The 19552-nt window shown below is 49.9% G+C and overlaps 1 protein-coding gene across 2 annotated transcripts in view; it reads left to right on the top strand.

Annotated features, from left to right (window-relative positions):
- LOC142587405 (4-pyridoxate dehydrogenase-like) overlaps nt 1–19552 on the top strand; it is a 92041-nt gene that overhangs the window by 11068 nt on the left and 61421 nt on the right. Inside the window, exons 1-2 of one of the 2 annotated variants that reach the window (XM_075698400.1) lie at nt 13468–13572; nt 15289–15478. In XM_075698400.1, the coding sequence (XP_075554515.1) occupies nt 13504–13572; nt 15289–15478 (259 nt within the window). In that variant the 5' untranslated portion in view covers nt 13468–13503. Of the gene's footprint in view, nt 1–13467; nt 13573–15288; nt 15479–19552 lie in introns of those variants that run through there. The other variant, XM_075698399.1, reaches the window with a different exon arrangement.

The raw sequence follows: 19552 nt of genomic DNA, 5'->3' as shown, positions 1-19552 counted from the left end.
GGCAGAAGCGCGCGCAGCAAGCGGACAACACGATAAAGGGAGGAGGGAAGAGATAGCAGCGACTGACTGTAACCGGCGCGTCGGCAACTGAAGAGCACCCTATCCGTCACACAAGAACAGGGGGGGGGGGGACCCTTTCCTCCTCTTTCTCCATGGCGGCGACGGTGTTCTATGCAGTCGCGTTATCTTGACTCTCTAGCGGCGTCAGCGGCATCCAGCGGTATCAGTCGGTCGCTGCTAGCGCTGGGGGGATGAAAGGGGGGCGGAGCTGGTTACGAGGCCGACGACAACGCTGACGACGACGCGAAACCCAGGAACGGGCGCCAAAGAGCTGCGCTCTAAAAGAATGCCTGGCTATCATTTGGGCCATAACTAAGTTTCGTCCTTACCTCTACGGCCGCCTCGCTCGATGGGCGCTTCGCCTCCAAGAGTATGATATTCGAGTGCTGTACCGCTCTGACCGTAAACACTCGGACGCGGATGCCTTGTCTCGCTCCCCAGTGTCAGGCCAGCCCAATCATCAGAAAGTACAACTATGCGAGTCCTCCCTCACCGCCACGTATATGCTTTCGGAGCAGCAGAAGGATCCATGGATTCTTGCTATGCTGGCTTTTCTGTCAGACCCATCAGGGCCTTCTACTGGCCGTGCATTGCGTCGCCAAGCACACCACTTCGCTGTTCGTGACGGGCTCCTATACCGCCGTAACTACCTCTTGGATGGGCGCAAATCGTTACTCGTGGTTCCTCGGCATCTAAGTTCGGATATATGTGCAGCGTTTCACAACGACCCGCAATGCGCACATGCAGGAGTACTCAAAACTTACGCGCGCCTGCGAATTCGTTATTACTGGCGCGGGATGTACCGATTCGTCCGTCAATATGTCCGCTCCTGCCTCGCTTGCCAACGCCGCAAGAATACCCCTCATGCCTTAGCTGCTCCACTGCAGCCATTGCCTTGTCCAGGACGGGCCGGAGTTGATCTTTATGGGCCCCTTCCGAGTACTTCAGATGGCAACCGCTGGGTGATAGTGGCGATTGACCATCTCACACGCTACGCTGAAACTTCGCCTCTGCCCAACGCATCTGCGCAGGATGTTTTCGGGTTGCTTCTGCGTAGCATCTTACTTCGCCATGGAGTCCCCAGAGAGTTGCTGAACGGCAGAGGCCGCGTCTTTCTGTCTGATGTTATAGAAGCCTTGCTCAAGGAATGCAACGTAATTCACCGTACCTCTACTACATACCACCCGCAAACCAATGGCATGACTGAGCGCTTTAACCACACTCTTGGCGATATGTTAGCCATGTACGTCGCATCTGACCAAACCAATTGGGACCGAATTCTACCCTTCGTGACGTACGCTTATAATACCGCCACACAGACCACTACAGGATTTCCCCCTTCTTTCTTCTTTACGGACGCGAGCCTTCCTGCACAATGGACACCATCCTTCCGTATCGCCCTGACACAACGGAGGCTACTACCCTGTCCGAGGCTGCTGCACACGCGGAAGAGTGCCGGAAGCTCGCCCGCGCATTTACTTCGGAAGATCAGCAGCGACAGAAGCACCTTCGGGATATTCCCTTTTCTCCGGCACTCTATGCCCCTGACTCACTAGTCTGGCTTTGGGCTCCGGCTACCAGCCCTGGACTTTCACCCAAGCTTGTGTCCAAGTACCAGGGTCCCTACCGTGTCATCAGTCAAACGTCTCCTGTGAACTATTTGGTAGAACCCCTTGAGCCGCCTTCCGATAAGCGCCGCCGAGGGCGCGAAATCGTGCACGTTCAGCGGCTGAAGCCGTACTTTGACCCACCTGTGCTATCTTGCCCGTAGGTCGCCGAGACGGCTCCTCTTGTCCGGGGAGGCAATTCTACTGGAGAAGAACGAGCAGTAGGAACTGCTTAGAGAAAGACGACGACAGCGAGCGTTTGGAAGCCTTGTGCCTGTGTCGCCGAAGCTCTGTGTCCTCTCGCTGAGGTGCTCTGCTATCTGAGCGTTTTAGCAACCGAACTATAACGCCTCTTGGCATAATGTTTAACAGTCTCGGAAGAAAACAGCAGTTTACGATAGGTAGCGAGGCACTTGAAGTGGCAAGGGAATGCATCTACTTAGAGCAGGTAGTGACCGAGGATCCGAATCATGAGATTGAAATAATCAGAAGAATAAGAATGGGCTGGGGTGCGTTTGGCAGGCATTCTCAGATCAGAACAGCAGGTTGCCATTATCCCTCAAGAGAAAAGCGTATAACAGCAGCGTCTTACCAGTACTCACGTACGGGCAGAAACCTGGAGGCTTACGAAAAGGGTTCTACTTAAATTGAGAACGACGCAACGAGCTATGGAAAGAAGAATGATGGGTGTAACGTTAAGGGATAAGAAAAGAGGAGATTGGGTGAGGGAACAAACGCGAGTTAATGACATCTTAGTTGAAATCAAGAAAAAGAAATGGGGGGCATGGGCAGGACATGTAATGAGGATGGAAGATAACCGATGGCCACTAAGGGTTACAGACTGGATTCCAAGGGAAGGGAAGCGTAGCAGGGGGCGGCAGAAAGTTATGCGGGCGGATGAGATTAAAAAGTTTGCAGGGAAAACATAGCCACAATTAGTACACGACCGTAGTACACGACCGGGGTAGTTGGAGAAGTACGCGAGAGGCCTTTGCCCTGCAGTGGGCGTAACCAGGCTGCTGCTGCTGCTGATGATGATGATGATGATGATAACGCTACTGAGCTGGACCAACGTGTTTATGTAAATCGGCCAGTTGCATGTGTAATGGGAGCGTGTGTCTCACCACAGCAGAAAGATGACCATGACTTTTCCGAAGACGATGTGAAGGCGACGGCATGATTTCTACTCCAAGCGTGGCACGCGAGTTTGCGGCATGTGGTTTGTTGGGTTCTGCGTAGCTGCTCTACTGTTGTAAGCCTGAGAAACACGCAGTATGACGTCATTCACGATTAATTGTTATATAATCATACTAATACATGCGGAATAATATATACGAGGTGCTAATCTCGGTACTTGCCAATGCGTTTGCTTTGAATTTTTGAATAAACAGTGAGTCTCTATGCCGTCTGCGCGTGCAGGATGTCAGTATGCTCTCTGCCTCCGCTGCTGTCCTTGTGCGGTGCTTATTCCCTCCACATCTACTGCAAGCTGCTAGCAATAATTCACCAATAACAATATTCGAATAACAAACAGCAAGCTCCGCGGCTCTTACCTGGTCGAAAGGGACGCACCTAGCAGAGGTCAAGAAAACGACAACGAAAGAACAAAGCTGCGTGTCAGTGTGATCATAAAAATGCTCTGTACATAGCCCGGCTGTTTAAGAAGTGTTGGAAACCTAAATGACTTGAGAGCAGTAAAAATAGCACTAAACAACAGGCCCAGGAGAGGGACACAGACAACAGCGCTGTTGTCTGTGTCCCTATCCTCACTATGTTGTTTAGCGCTGTTTTTACTGCTAGTAATGATGAACCAACCAGCCCAAATGCGTACTCTAAATGACTCGCTTTCATAAGATACCATCTCGTTCCGTATAAGCATGGCGAAGCATTTACGAACATGTCAGCAAGGTGAATAGATGGGCCCTGACAATATTGGTAGACAATGTCATTTCCTACTTGCACGAAATGCCGCGTGTTAGGTTTCAAATAAATCAGGAGGAGCTCACTTTCTGGAAGCTGTTCAAACACAAGCTCTCCAAGGTTTTTGACAATCCATCTGGCAGACATCTAGCCGCCAAAAAGCAGCTTCCTACCCGCGTCCAAACTGCTCCCGAGTCGTAAATCTCACAAATCCAAGACGTCCTCTCACTTCGCCATAAAATCAAAATGCCTATGGCATAGGCCGAAGTAGATGAACGTGTCCTCAAAGGCGTTGTGGATGGCGCATTCGACATACTGGTTTTGAAAAGCATCGGAACTGTCAATATCATCATAAAGAAATGCCGCCTATGCGAAGTAGCGAAGGACTGCTATGTCGCCCATAAGTTTTCACGACTTTTGAATGCAGCTGCCATATCCTCCGCGGTGACCAAAACAACCTCTCACCCTCATGCAATAACGTGACTGTTACTGTGCGTCGCGAACTCAAAGCTATGTTTCCTGCTTCACGGCAGCTGAACGCCGTAGACACAGCGATATCTGTAATCCAGTCTGGGATTAACCAGGAAGTGGTTAGTTTGGCCCCACTGCATGCTCTCTTTATGGCCCTGATGTGGGTGTGGCTCGTTCTATGACCACGCCCTATCGCAGCATGCCCTTTAGGTCCCATTACTGGAATCCCTCTGAATGACACACAAATGACGATAAGCCGATCTGTTTCTGCTGAGGCCAAAGTGGTCATGTTTCCCGTCATTGCCGCGGTCGTCGATGTCACCATCCCGAAATACCTCCTGCAATACCTCCTGAAATCTCTTGAATTAATCCTACGGCGCTTCGGCCCGCCACTTCCACGACGCTTCTGACGCCTCTACTACTGATCACCGTTGCGCTCGCTCGCCCTCGCCACAATGTCGTCAGCCACATTCGTCCCAACTTCAGTGTTCGAATTCGCCGACATACATAAGACCCACCCAGCCGGAAAGCTAGATAGTGCAGCACCAAGAGGTGGTACTCAATGCCAGATTCACTGCAAAATCCATCACTGGCGCTATCAACAAGCACGCCCTTCTTGACTTTCATGTCGATGGTACATCTGTACTACTATGTGGCAATTATCGATACGGGGGCACACATCTCTATTATGAGCACCAACCTGCTCCGTGATGTAAAGAATATCCCCACACCTGCCATCACTCAGGGCGTACACATCGCCGACGGCAGCTCATTTGGCATGGTGGGAATGTGTACTGCACGGGTAATATTGTCAGTCGCCATACGGGCGTCCTTTTCTAGGTGCTTGCCCGTTGCCCCATAGCCTGGTAGTTGACACTGGCTTTCACTCTGATTGTTCTGCCTTTATAAATCGTTTGCTCACGTAGAGTATGCCTTGACCAGCCTGTACTCTCCGATCACTCTGCCTCGCCTGACATTCGCCTACCTCCGACTGATTTTGTTCATGGGCCACAACACGTGCTGACGCACATCGAACCATTACCTTCATCGCCAGGTAAATATGGTGATTACATCGCTGTCCCTATCACGGCCTTTATTTTCACGCACTGCGTAACAGTCCCTTGTACCGTACTGGCTGTTACTGGCAACCCTATGTGCTTTTCCGCGGTAAATTTTGGTCGTTCAAAGTACGTTCTTCCAGAAGGAATGTTCCTGCCCATCCTCAGCGCTTTACCATACCGCTGCGGTGGGACTTTTGCCATCGAAGGCTCAGGTTAACATTTCAATTCAGCCAGTTTTTTTGGCGTGGATATACGGAAAATGATTGCCCTGTGCCACCTGCTTGGCCAAGCTAAAGCTTTTTGTAACGTGCCGCTTTCTTAGAGACATTTTTTACTTAAATGACTGTTTCTTGGGCCAGACATAATTTGTCAAAGATAGTATACGCACCGGAGATGGCCAGTCATTGCATCGACGGCCCTGCCGAGATTCAGGACCAGATCACCAAGTCATCAATGTAGAAGTGGACAAGATGCTAGCTAAAGACTTTATTTGACCATCTTGAAGTCCCTGGGCGTCACCTGTATTGCCAGTTAAAAAGAAAAATGATATGTAAGGATTCTGTGTTGACCATCACCACTTCAGTTGCATTACAATGAAGGGTGTCGACCCGTTTCTTCATATAGACGACACGCTTGATTGCCTCTATGGTACTGAGTACTTCTCCTCCATCAGTGTTCCGTCTAGGCATTGAGAAATTGGTGTGGATGATCTACATAATGAGAAAAGAACCTCTACAACACCTTACCAAATTTACAAAGTTAAAATTAGGCCTGTTGGCCTATGTAACGCTCCAGCTACTTTTGAGGGCATGATGGACTCTTTAGTTTTAGGGTTTAGGTGGTCAATTTGTCTTGGCTACCTGGATGCGGTTATAGTGTTTGGCGCACACTTTCAGCGCCTCTAAGTCATTCTTGGTGCTTTTCGCAAGGCTGGCATGCAGTTCAACTCGAATGAATGCTGCACTGGCCAGCAATAGATTATTGTGCTTGGACATTATCTCGTCGACGCTTCTGGAATGCGACGACGTACAGGAAAAATCCACGCCGTCAAGGACTTTCCTGAGAGGCCGTCGCCGAAAGATGTCCGCAGCTTCATGAGTCTTTGCCCTTACTTAGATTTGGCACCTCTAGCGTAGACTTTGCCACTATAGCATGGCCTCTCAAAGACATCTTCAAAAGAGGTGTGCCTTTTTCATGGGGCTCCTCTGAAGCAGCCGCTCTCTGTTGTCTGACTATCTGACTCCCCACTAGAACTATTTTTTTGCAACTTCGATGCTTTAGCCCTTACAGGGGTGCTTACCGATGTAAGGGGCTGCAGAGTTGACGCTCTCTTGGCCGAGTTCCAGCATGGTCGTGATTGCGTTATTGCGCACGTCAGCCGCCTTTTGTCACCTTCGGAATGAAAATATTACGTTCCCGAGCGAGAATGTCTGGCTCTTGTCCGGGCGGTTGCGAAATTCAATCCCTACCTGTATGAGCGGTGTTTTTTTTTGTCACCAGCCATCACGCCCTCTGTTGGCTTTAGTCCCCAAAAGACTCCTCCCTCCCCATGGGAGGCTTGGACCATAGGCTTTGCAATTGAAAGAGTATTCCAATTCAGTGGTGTAAAAGTTTGGGCGCCTGCACATCGACGCCGATCGTTTGTTCGATTACCGATTACCCACTACACACGCCCTGCGTTGACGACACGGGTGCTTCCGTCGGCGTTCTCTGCATCTCCCACTTTTGGGACATGACTGATGAGCAACGCCATGACGCCACCTTTTGGGCCCTCATTCAGCGAGTCGAATCTGTGCCTACTGACGCCTCATGATGGTGGTTCGTCCTCTTAGACCATATCTTGTACCACCATAATTTTCACCTCGATGATCCTTCCGATCCTTCTGGCGCCATGAGCAGTTCTCCATGACCTTCACAACGCGTCAACTGCAGGACATCTTCGTGTTGCTCACACTTATGACCGTGTCCGCTGTCGCTTCAACTGGCCCGAAGTCATTCGCACTGTACAGTGATACGTTGCTGCTTGCGAGCCATGCCAACTCCGGAAAAACCAGTGACGCTTCCTGCCGGGTACCTTGAACTTCTCCGCATTTCAACGGAGTTATTCTTTTGAGCGGGCTTAGATCTTCTCGGTCCCTTTCTCCGAATCTAGGTCCAGCAAGAGCTGTATCACTGTGGATACTGATTACGGGATGCGCTACGGACGCGTTACACGAGCGTTTCCGACCAGATGAGCAACTGACATGGCGGATTTGCTCTTCCTTGACATCATTTATTGCATGGTGCCCCACGAGAGCCACGCACAATCTATGGTCTTACCTTCATCTGCCAAGTCATTGCCAACATCTTGCATTCTTTATCTACCAAGCACACGTTCACTACATCCTGCCATCCTCAGACCAATGCTCAGCTGAGCGACTGAACTGGAAAGTAGCGTTTTGGATGTCGGTTCTGCTTCTTGCTTCTTCGAGAGACATGAAGTCTCTCGTGTGATGATAAGCAGTGACGATCAAACGCAGACAGAAAGCGATGTAGACTGGATCAATAACGAATGCTTATAGCTAAATATTTACATGTAAATGCACTATAGACCAGAATACGCTAGCCTTGCACCCAGACTAACCGAACGCTTACTCTCGCACCCGGATTTCCCGGTCGACCAGCGCCATCTTGTACTGGGCTGCCAAAGTGTGTTCGCCGGCGACCAGTAGACATGGCAAGCGCCAGCTCTAGGACTCTAAAGTGCGGAAATGTGCCCGTTCACGCGGATCCAAAGTACAAGAAATATCTGGGCATCATTGCGTCGTGTTTGGATGCCAAAATAACCAGCCGCAAAGGAGCAGGTTGCATAGCGCTGTTTGCGAAGAGCACAATACACGTAGGGAATCGTGCCGGTGCGGTGTTTTAAGCCTGCACCGATTTCCATCCGCAACGAAGAATGACAAGCTGCGCCACCGGTGGATAGCTGCAGTGAATAGGAAGAACTACCAACCCAGTGAAAATGCACGAGTGAGTATTCGATCTGTGTATATTTTGGTGCCACGTTCAACTTTGCGCCCTACGAACGTAATATGTATAACCCGCAGGTTTACTCCGAGCACTTTCTGGACAAGCCTACAGAGCACAATCCCGCGCCGGTGCTTCGCCTTGGCTATAATAAGAAGGCAAACCTTTTCGTGTTTTCATTCAGGCAGAGCCCCCGACGGTTAAGCGGAACAGTTGAGTTTGCGGTTAGCGATACTTGCAGCTGGTGCACGGCATGACCATTAAGCGTGAACGACAAATTGTAGGCAATAGAATGTTGCCCTGCTGGTGAGCGTTATTGCTATGAAAGTAAACCGAAGTCTGCTCGTCACGTAGCACGCGTCCACAAAAACGTAAACGACGACTGCTCGTCACCGAAGGCGTTCTTGCAGCGCGCCTGTCTTTACGAGCTGGTGTTGCAGGTGTCATTCGTAACGAATTCATGTGAGCCTCCTGAGCTCTAAACTGCGTGCGGGCTGTTATGCGGGGCAAAGCGCAAAGTTTTTCCGTTCATATGGCGAGGAAAATAAGGTGCTTAATTATTGTTGTATTTTGTAACAAAATTTTGCTCGTTCTCACCAGTTTTTTTTACTGTTTTCTTTTCTAAGTGAGCGCCAACAATCCGATATGGCCTCGCACAAGCGAAACAGGTCTGATACCAGGTAGCTGCAGTTGGTGGGGCTAATTTTTTGGAATGCAGGTGCGGTTGTTGTCTTGTACCAAAGGGGTCCCTGATGATGCAGGTTTATGTAGGCATGGTAATTTTATGTGCCCTGTCATGGTTTGTGCGACTGTACAATACATGCATCTGTCATGCTCGCCCTGTTATACGGGCTTTGAATGCACATGTAGTTGAACATTATAACTACTGTAGTTCCTCATTTTCCTATGAGTGCAGGTTTAGCATCATATGCTGCTTGTTCGAGTGCTGTAGGCTTGTGTTCTGAATGTTGTACTCTTAAGTGGTTGCACGATAGAATTGGCCTGGTGCATTTTCTATTTCATTTTGAGAATACTTTATATCTTCGTAACAGCGATGGCATGGGAAAGAACTACAGCCCTTCTTACTATAACATCTATTTTGTTTTCAATTTCCAGGTGGTGAAGGGCAGGCGTCTGCTAATCAGGCAGTCAAACGGCCTCACCAGTTGATTGCCAAACGCGGCCAACTCAGTAGTGACCATGACAAACAAGACCAAACTGAAAGTGCAGAGGACAATGTTCTGCGTGCTTTAATAATATATGGCACCAACACAGTGCTGTAAAATCCTTCACAGGTTACGTGCCAAAAAGCTCACACGTGTTCTAGCATATAGCGCGCTGTTTGTACAAACTTATTAGCGTAGTTACCCTATGTATTCGCTTCTGCAGTCTGCACAGCACTCAGTGTGGCTATTGCGGACTTGCATGAGGCCTTGAAGTTTGATTGAATCGAGACAGCGAAAATGACAGGTTAGAAAAAATGCGAAACACGCCTTCCGCCCAGCTAAAATGCCCAAGTTTCGCTTTCGCGCCGGGTTGCATCTCCCGGCGTGGCAGCCCAGGCCTGCTACTTCGCGGCGCTTGGGATAGATGGTGCGACCGGCGCTCATCAATATGGCGGCGCGCTTTGAATTCACGGTGTTCTGGTGTATAGGTAATGCAAATGACCTACAACATGAACGATAGAGAAATAAGTGTCTCACTCTTAGACTGTCTCAATGACTGTCAGAGCCCAAACTACTGTGCGGCGCCTTACTGATCGATCAGCAAATCTTATTAGAGGCCATACTGCTTTTAGCCTACATTGTACAGAGCTTCTTAGATCTATTAGCAATCCTGATTTCCACCCATGCCGAGGGAGAGGATATTGTCCGGATTATTGTAGCTCAAATACACAAAGGAAAATGGCGGTAGGGTGGTTGGTCCGTCTCACGGATGCAATTTGGAATTATAGGTAAATGTTTGGTGGGCCCCAACTCAAAGGATCGGGTTTACCCACAACACCAAATGTATTTGAAAGCAAAACTGTTTTCTTTGTTTCTACAACAACCCTACCGTTTCCAGTTTCCATGAAGTCAGTGATGGCATCAGTGAAAAGCGCACAATTTATTATCAGACCGTCTTAATGTCGGTGGTGTCTCTAGGCGGCGAAGAACCCGGAAGCTGGTGCCACAATACTGGGTGCCGCAGATCGGCTCAAGCTTTATCTGTGTGGAAAAATGATGACCGTCAGCGACATCCGAACTCGGTGTCTGCAATGTGACGTTCTACGAATGCGTTCTTCGCACGTGTAAGGCACCTCTACGGCTCGTAGAGTGAGTATTCATTCGACACCACGCGGACTTTTTTCGGCACTCAAATACGAAAAAGAAAATCCCGCGGTTGCTACCCGGACGCGCAGGGGTGTGGACCACCGCCCCGTAGACATAACACGTGATCAATATTAGTAGGCCAATCTAAACTTCCAGGGCGTTTCTATCCAGCAGGGAATTCAGGAACGGGTGCCACGAAACCACGTGGCGCATACCAACTTAAGGTTTGTCTGAGCGCAAAATGATGACCGTCGGCGGAATCGAAACTCGGTGTTTAAGAGACCATCTTCTCCGAATACGTTGTCCTATTCCGCATCGCGCCTCCATGGCACACACCATGACTCGTCACCCGACACCACAGGGACCTTGTGAACCCTCAAAAACACAAAGAAAACCAAAGTGGTTGCCGCCCAGAAGCGTAGGGGGAGTAGACCTCTCCCAGTATTATAACTCGGGAGGAGTCACGACACTGCGAAAGTATACAAAGCAATCATGCGGCCTAAGACGAACCCTACCCGACAGGCTGTCTAAGTACGTTTTGCCAGACCGCCGTGACTGGCACATTGCGTTACCCTACGTCATGTTCGCACATAATTCTTAACGACACGAAACTGTCGGTTAGTCTCCGTTTTGCTATTTGTTCGGTCGCGACCCTGCATTGCGCTTAGATACTTCCCATGACTAGTGCTTCGAGCCGTGATTATGCCCGTGATGATATCGATCACGCTGACCATGCGCGGTAGCGGGCCCGTACTCACCTGTTCCATTATAAGAAAACCAAAAGTGCCTTTGCAATGGCATGACGTACAATTTTCACCAGGTTCCTTAGTGATACTTTGTTCCCCTTGCCGCCGAGTGGGCCGCTCGGAGAAAATCCCTCCATACTACAAAGGCTCTTACCGCATCTTACGTCAAGTGACCAATGTCCCTTATGAGATAGTCCCTCTCAGCTCTACCATGCTATCTGGCATAACATCACCTGACGTCGTTTAGGTCGCACGGTAGAAGACTTACCACGCCCGTCTTGATGATCGAGGTTGACGCATCGGGACGGTGATTTTTTCCGCCGGGCGTCGTGTTACGCTGCAGTGTAGAAGAGAAACGACAACAGTTCCGAAGACGATGGAAAGTTGACACAGACTGGCGGGCCTTGCTCTCTTTTGTCTTACAAACATTTTGTATGTTTTAAATATGTACTGTAAATAGTTATATATGCGTGTTCATAGTGAGGAATTCATGCGAATAGTTTGAGCGCATTGAAATGTAGCAAGATTTGACTGCAAATACATTCAAATTTGTTTTGGAGTTGTCGAGTGAGAATGTTTATTCAGGATGCTTTAAAGTTTGATTAACATCGCAAGGACACCAGAAGAGACAGAAAAAAGAAGAGAGCGCTGATCTATCTTTGGCTTCTTCTGGTGTCCTTCCGCTATTAATCAACCTTTAAAACATGTTTTACTAACAAGTCGCATTTTACACCCTTCTTATTAAGGATGATCGTGGCAAGTGAGCGTCAAAATGTGCGGCTCTGCAGCTTGTGCTCAAGCAGACGGTCAACATTTATGCTCACTTATACGCCACAGTCAGCGAAAGAAACTCGTCATATATAGCGGGTGGCGCAAAGTAACATGAAGAGTCGTCTGCGCAACAAGTGGAGGAAGTGCCCCTGGCCACGTGAATGAGGCAGCACTGTTATCATATTAGTCGGCTCTCCTGTACATCTTACTCCGTGCTTATCCCAAGTCTACGTCATGCAGCCGGTGTTAAAGTGATGATCAAATTGGTACTTTGGCCACGAAGCATTAAACCTTGTTAGACTTGGGCCGATCATGAAGGCGGTACAATACAGCTTATATACAGTTTTAGCGGCTACAATGGACCCAATAGAGAATATTTTCAGATCGCGAACGCGATAAAGCCTAACATAACTTCGCAAACCACTAGGTGCCATGAGGGAAGAAACTGGCAAGTGACGCATGCGGCAAATGTCCCCTTTGGCACGTGATGTCGTTCAGAGGTTAAAGAGGGTGGGGAGATATAATCAATGTTTGTGGTGTTCCACGGGAAATATTGATGGGGAAGGAAAGAGACTACATGGCCTTGAAGCGTGATGTCCTAAGTTTGTGGAAGCTGCGCATGTAATTGTACATGTTGGCGCCGCATAAAATGTCGTTATTCCATTTGAGTATGTGATCATGTGTAACATTATCAAATGCTTTTTTATACCTACTGAGAGAAGTGATTGGGTCTGTAGTGTGTTTGGCTACAAAAGCGTGTTCTTTATTATGAGAAAGAAGTCCTGCGTGAAGGTGTTCTTGCGGCAGCCTATGAGCTGGCGCGCAAACCATTTCGTGTTCTCCAGGTGTACTTCTAGTCTGCTGAGTGCAAGCAGTTCCATTGTTTTGTCCACACACTATGTCAAGGATATAGGTCTGAGGTCGCAAGGCGTGGCTTTTTTTCTTGGTTTCGGGATCATAGTAACGTGTGTTGTTCTCCATTCATTTGGGAGGGCGCCTGTGTTCCGTTGCTAGTTTCTGTGCGAGAGCAGCGTTTCTTCGTCTCCGTCGAGCAGATTGCGCACGAGATTACATTTAGTGCCGCCAGTGCCCGGCACCGTCGTCCTATTCTTTTGTTACAACGCTATGTTGAGTTCTGCCATAGTGAAGACGCCGTCTGTGTTGTCGTCTGGGGAGGGCTAGCTTTGTAGTCTGTGTACAGTGACAGATGTGTCGCAGGTACGTAAAGCGATTGAAGTTCTTTGAATGTTTTCTTTGTACCTTATGTGCTGGCGGGTTTCTCACTCGTTTCTCTGTGCTGAACGGGGTATGCAAAAGATGTCACTTCTGTTTTTCTGTGTAAGCTATTCTGGGTGCTGTTGCAAATATGGTTCCGTTCTGTCGGTTCGAGAGCCCGGGCATGATGGATCGCTTGAATTGTTGTGACATCCATTCTTTCACGAAGCCGATTGTTATGCGGTTACTTGGATAAGGCTCTCAAAAGCTTTTTGCGTTTTTTTTCAAACGCGTGTGAGGTGCGTGTAGGGCGGTCTGCCGGTGCTGAAGTTATATGCATATCTGTAAATACTGTTTTAGTTCTAATGGGGCATTTACCTTACGTGCTTACGTCGGGTGCAGTGTGAGCGATATGCTACCTCAGTTTTCGAAATTTGTCGTATTTGGGATGGTGACTGCAGTGCGGCGCTTTCGAAATGCCTGTGTATAGGGTTGTTTATTATGTCGGGGTCGCTAGCTAGGTTTTCGCGGCTGTTCTCCCAACTCGTAGCATATTGACCTTTGCGCAACGCAAGGTACGGCATAGTAGGAGCTTGGGTTAGCGTCACGGTGCATGCTGTTACTCCCAGAGTGTTGAGAACTGCGTACTGAAATTTCTTTATGTTGTCTTCCAGCAACCTTCCCGTTTTCGTATTCGCCTTGTATCTCCATGGTGTGTCGGGGGCAATAAAGTATCCCATGATGTAATTGTCAAATGTCTTCTCATCTTTCTTAGCGTGCTTTACGATGGGACCAAGGTTGTAGGTGGGTTTTGGTGGATGTATAAGTTGTATAGCTTACATCGGTGCGTTAGGTCGCATGTCTTCTTGCTTCTTTGAAGGCTGTTGGGTCTGCGTTGTTTACAGGTGCTGCCTGTGCGATAATATTGCAGGGTATTCGTGATGGTAATCGGTTGAGGTTGCGGTGTTGGGTGCACTGGAACAAAGTGGAGGCTACTGCTGGTTGCGCAGTTTGATGCTTTACAAGTAGTCTCGTTCCATTTTCGTATGGTCTTTCTTCATTTGGTAGGTGGGTTCTTTGGTCCTATGATCTCCACTGCAGTGCAGGCTGTGCAGAAAGCATTGGTGCTTTGCAACTGCTTGCTTGAGTTGTTTCGTGCACTGCGGCCGTGTGGTAGCGGTTGATTTGGTGCGGCAGTTGGTGCGGCAGGAAAGAACGTCGTTGTCGGGGGGGGGGGGTAGGGGCAGGGGCGAGAACGACAGTATGCGTAGCGCTGCGTAGACGTTAGACGTAGTCGGAAACTCCAGCAAGTACGCTGGCGAGTCGTTGAAGAATTCGCCAGGGACTCAGAGTGCTGCAAAACGTAATTTCGGCGGCGCTTGTGGAAGAGTCACTGCAAAGAGCGGTGCGAATGCCAAGCATAACGAAAGGGAGACGCCCGATCCATGATGAAGGAAAAGTCGAAGCCATGAGTGAAGGCTTCAGTTGACGGTGAAAACGTTCCAGCTAGATATCGGATGATAAAAGGCAGTCGTGATGTGAATAACGCCCAGTAGCCGAGGTAGACTGGCGAACAATGTTGTCTCCAATGGACGACCACGGTCAGTCGTAATGGTGGAAGGGACACCGGCTAATCCCGAGTGCGACGAGTGCCCGAGCTATCGATTACGCCGTTATGTCCAGGAGGGGCCTCGCTTCAGCCTATCAGGTAAACTTGTCAATGCAGGTTAACCGGTAGCGATGGTTCCCTGCGGGAACCATCGCTATATTTTAGGAAGGAGGAAGGAAGCCAACAACATCGGGGTGCAGATGGCTGAAGCGGGCATCCGCCTACTGGAATGTGGAAAGAAGAATCGCAATATGGCGGTGCTCTTTAGATAGTTGGCAGATGTCACGGGTTCTCATTGTCATGGATTCGCTGCATGCTGCGGCGGCCGCATCTAGGTGAGGGCGAAATTCAAGAACGCCCGTGTATTGAAATTTAGTGGCACATTTAAGAACCTCAGGTCGTCCCAGTTAATCCGGAGTAACATAGTACTGCAGCAAAATCAAATCAGAGTTGTGACATGTAAAACTGCAGAACGTAGTTTTTAAATCACTGCGTTTTTTTTATTTACAGAGGTGCAACTGGGCCCGTGGCAAGGTACTAGGTGGTTCGAGCTCGACCAACTTTCTTATGCACGTTCGTGGCAACAGAAGAGACTTTGACCTCTGGGAGATTCAGCATGGCGCGTTCAACTGGTCCTACAAGAGTGTGCTTCCTTACTTTATGAAGTCTGAGAACTATATGGGCCCCAATCCTGACAGACGTGAGTAACAGTATAGGCGCACAGCATATTTAATGTCCTCTATTTGTTTACCCATGAGTATAAGAACGTCCAGCAGAGGATTAGGGCTTAGGATCTGTTTTGTTAAATTTATTTCCATACCACCAATTCAGTTTCTGTCAGCGTCAAGCAACATTTATTAGACCAGTGTACAAAATGCCTCCATAGCGCAACTCAAGTCAAATATACATTACTTGTTCAGTAGTTCCAGAATGCTTCGGGACTCTGATGACACGTCACGCGCTGCACTGTTTCTGATTACAACGCAATTCTTATAATAATAATAATAATAATAATAATAATAATAATAATAATAATAATAATAATAATAATAATAATAATAATAATAATAATAATATTGTTACGTAGGAAGACACCGACGAAAAGCTATTTACAAGTATATATACAAGGCGATACGCCGCAGTTGACCAGGAGGCAACAGCCCGCGCTAGCTTCCAATCGTCGTCTTCGTCTTCTTCCTGCTCGGCTCTTCGTCATTGGAAATACTACCCCGTAGCACTACCCCCGGCGGCAAAAGCGCCGTCCCGGAGCGACTAAAGGCCGGACTCTGAAGCAGTGTAGTAGGTCTTGAGCCTACTGACGTGCACGACATCACTAGACGCCAGAGTAGATGACGAGGTTGAGCTCACAGGAGCAATTTCGTATGTCACAGGCGTCACCTGGCGCAGCACGCAGTAGGGCCCTGTGTATCGCGAAAGGAGCTTTTCTGAAAGTCCGACGTGACGAGAGGGCGACCACAGGAGCACGAGTGCACCAGGTGAAAACTGTACGTCACGGTGGCGGGCGTTGTACTGATGCTGCTGCGTGCTTTGCGAGTCCGTCAGTCGAGCACGGGCAAGCGGGCGTGCATGATTGGCGAGGGCGATGGCGTCGCGCGCATACTCGGTTGTTGAGGTCGCAGCAGGAGGAAGTACCGTGTCAAGGGGCAAGGTCGGTTCGCGACCCTAGAGTAGATAAAATGGAGAAAATCCGGCGGTGTCGTGCCGGGAAGAATTGTAAGCAAAGGTGACGTAAGGAAGGGCAACGTCCCAGTCGTGGTGGTCCTTCGAAACGTACTTGGACAGCATGTCGGTAAGAGTGCGGTTTAACCGCTCTGTCAGGCCATTGGTTTGAGGATGGTATGAGGTAGTCCGCTTGTGTTGAATAGAGCAGGAACGCACAATGTCGGCGATAACTTTCGAGAGGAAGTTACGACCACGGTCAGTAAGCAGCTGTCGCGGGGCGCCATGCACTAAGATAATTTCACGCAAGAGAAAGTCCGCGACGTCAGTGGCGCAACTGGTAGGTAGAGCCCGCGTGATAGCGTATCGGGTGGCGTAATCAGTTGCGACGGCTACCCATTTGTTCCCTGAGGATGACGTGGGAAAGGGACCAAGGAGGTCTAATCCAACACGAAAAAACGGTTCCACAGGGACGGTGATCGGCTGCAGATAACCGGAAGGTAGCACCTGAGGCGTTTTCCGACGCTGGCAGGGATCACAGGCAGCAACATAGCGTCGGACGGAGCGAGCGAGACCAGGCCAATAGAAGCGGCGGCGGACGCGGTCGTACGTGCGGGTTACCCCAAGATGTCCTGCAGTGGGTGCGTCATGCATCTCAAAGAGCACAGTCTGTCGTAGATGTTTTGGCACAAGAAGAAGATCAGGGCCATCAGGGAGGAAGTTCCTTCGGTACAGAATGCCGCCCTGGAGGACATATCGGCGAACGGATGCGTCGGTAGGTGTAGAGCGCAGACGCTCAATGAGTACTCGCAGCGATAGGTCTCGGTACTGCTCATCGGCGATGTTAGCGAAGGCAGACACAGAGAAAATGCCGTCGGCGGTACTACTGTCGGCGTCGTCAGGCTTGTCTACCCGGTAGCGAGACAGGCAGTCAGCGTCCTTGTGTAGGCGGCCAGATTTGTAGGTGACGGAGAACGAATATTCTTGGAGGCGTAAGGCCCAGCGACCAAGTCTTCCTGAAGGGTCGTTCAATGAGCATAACCAACAAAGCGCGTGATGGTCTGTGATAACGGGAAAGGGTCGGCCATATAAGTATTGGCGGAACTTCGCAACCGCCCAAACTAGGGCCAGACACTCACGCTCAGTGATGGAATAGTTGCGCTTCGCGGGCGAGAGGAGCCTGCTGGCATAAGCGATAACACGGTCGTGGCCACGCTGGCGTTGTGCCAGTACTGCGCCAATTCCGTGACCGCTGGCATCAGTACGGACTTCGGTAGGCGCAGAAGGATCGAAATGGGCCAGAACGGAAGGCGTTGTGAGAAGATCGATGAGAAGCGAGAATGCAGAGGCCTCGTTGTCGCCCCACTGGAAAGGGGCGTCTTTTTTCAAAAGGGCGGTTAGTGGTCGTGCTATGGCCGCGAAATATTTGACGAAACGGCGGAAGTACGAGCAAAGGCCGATGAAGCTACGCACATCCTTGACACACTTCGGAACAGGGAAGTACGTAACAGCATGGATCTTGCCTGGGTCCGGTTGCACTCCGTTCGCGTCAACGAGATGTCGAAGGACGGTAATCTGGCGACGGCCGAATTGGCACTTCGATGCGTTGAGTTGCAGACCGGCTCGCCGAAAAACGTCCAGGAATGCTGAGAGGCGCTCGAGGTACGTAGCTAATGTTGGGGAGAATACTATAACGTCGTCCAAGTAGCACAGACACGTGGACCATTTGAAACCGTGAAGAAGGGAGTCCATCATGCGTTCAAAAGTGGCAGGAGCGTTACATAGGCCGAACGGCATCACCTTGAATTGATAAAGACCGTCGGGTGTTACAAAGGCAGTCTTCTCGCGGTCGAGATCGTCCACGGCAATCTGCCAATAGCCGGAGCGAAGGTCAATAGAGGAGAAATAGCGAGCACCGTGGAGGCAGTCAAGGGCGTCATCAATCCGAGGTAGGGGATACACGTCCTTTTTGATAACCCTGTTAAGGTGCCGATAATCCACGCAAAAGCGCCATGAGCCATCCTTCTTTTTTACCAGCACAACCGGTGACGCCCATGGACTACATGACGGTTCAATAATGTTCTTGGCAAGCATTTGGCGAACTTCGGTGTGAATAGCTTGACGCTCAGCCGGTGATACTCGATACGGGCGGCGATGAATAGGAGGGGCATCTCCGGTATTAATGCGATGTTTAACAGCTGTTGTTTGGGCCAAAGGACGATCGTTAAAGTCAAAAATATCTTGGTAGGAAAGCAGAACGCGGTAGAGCGCACGAGCGTGCTCGGACGGCAGGTCGGGTGCAATCATTTTCTGTAAGTTGGCGATGGTACAAGTTGCCGACTGCGATGGTAGAGGAGGATCGGGTGAATTGTCGTCTACTGAAGTCGATGCTACAGAGTGATCCTCGAATGAGCAAAGTTGGGCCAGAGACATCCCGCGTGGCAGCACTTGTGTCGTCAAGCCAAAATTGACCACTGGCAGGCAGACGCAATTCGCCGTAATAGATAAAACTGTATGAGGTAGTGTGATCCCGTGTGTAAGGAGGACGTCTTGCATAGGAGCCGCGATGTAGTGACCGTCGGGCACTGGTGGGGATGACACGAAGTCAACGTAAGTCAGCGCCGAAGGTGGCAAGCGAACGAAGTCGACGGAACTGAGGCGAGTAAGGTGTTGTTTAGCGGGAGCCAGAACAGGCAGGTCGAGGCGGAGAGTACTGGCGGAGCAATCGATGAGAGCAGAATGTGCGGAGAGGAAGTCGAGGCCGAGGATGATGTCGTGGGCACAGTGGGCGATGACTGTGAATAGCACGGTAGTGGAGCGATCGGCGAAGGAGACGCGGGCGGCACACACACCAATTACAGGGGCTGTTTCGCCATCGGCGACACGGACAACAGGCGTCGTGGCAGGCGTGATTATTTTCCTCAGCCGGTTACGAAAGTCCGCGCTCATTACCGACAAATGCGCCCCAGTGTCTATGAGAGCTGATACAGGAACACCGTCGACTTGCACGTCAAGAAGGTTCAGATGAGTGGGCAAGGTCAGGAGAGGATTTGGCGGCGTAGGGAGCAATGCAGCGTCACCTCGAGGCGCTGCA

This window comes from Dermacentor variabilis, chromosome 7 (assembly GCF_050947875.1).
Source record: "Dermacentor variabilis isolate Ectoservices chromosome 7, ASM5094787v1, whole genome shotgun sequence".
Classification (NCBI taxonomy): Eukaryota; Metazoa; Arthropoda; class Arachnida; order Ixodida; family Ixodidae; genus Dermacentor; species Dermacentor variabilis.
This window is presented reverse-complemented; position numbering and strand designations above follow the sequence as displayed.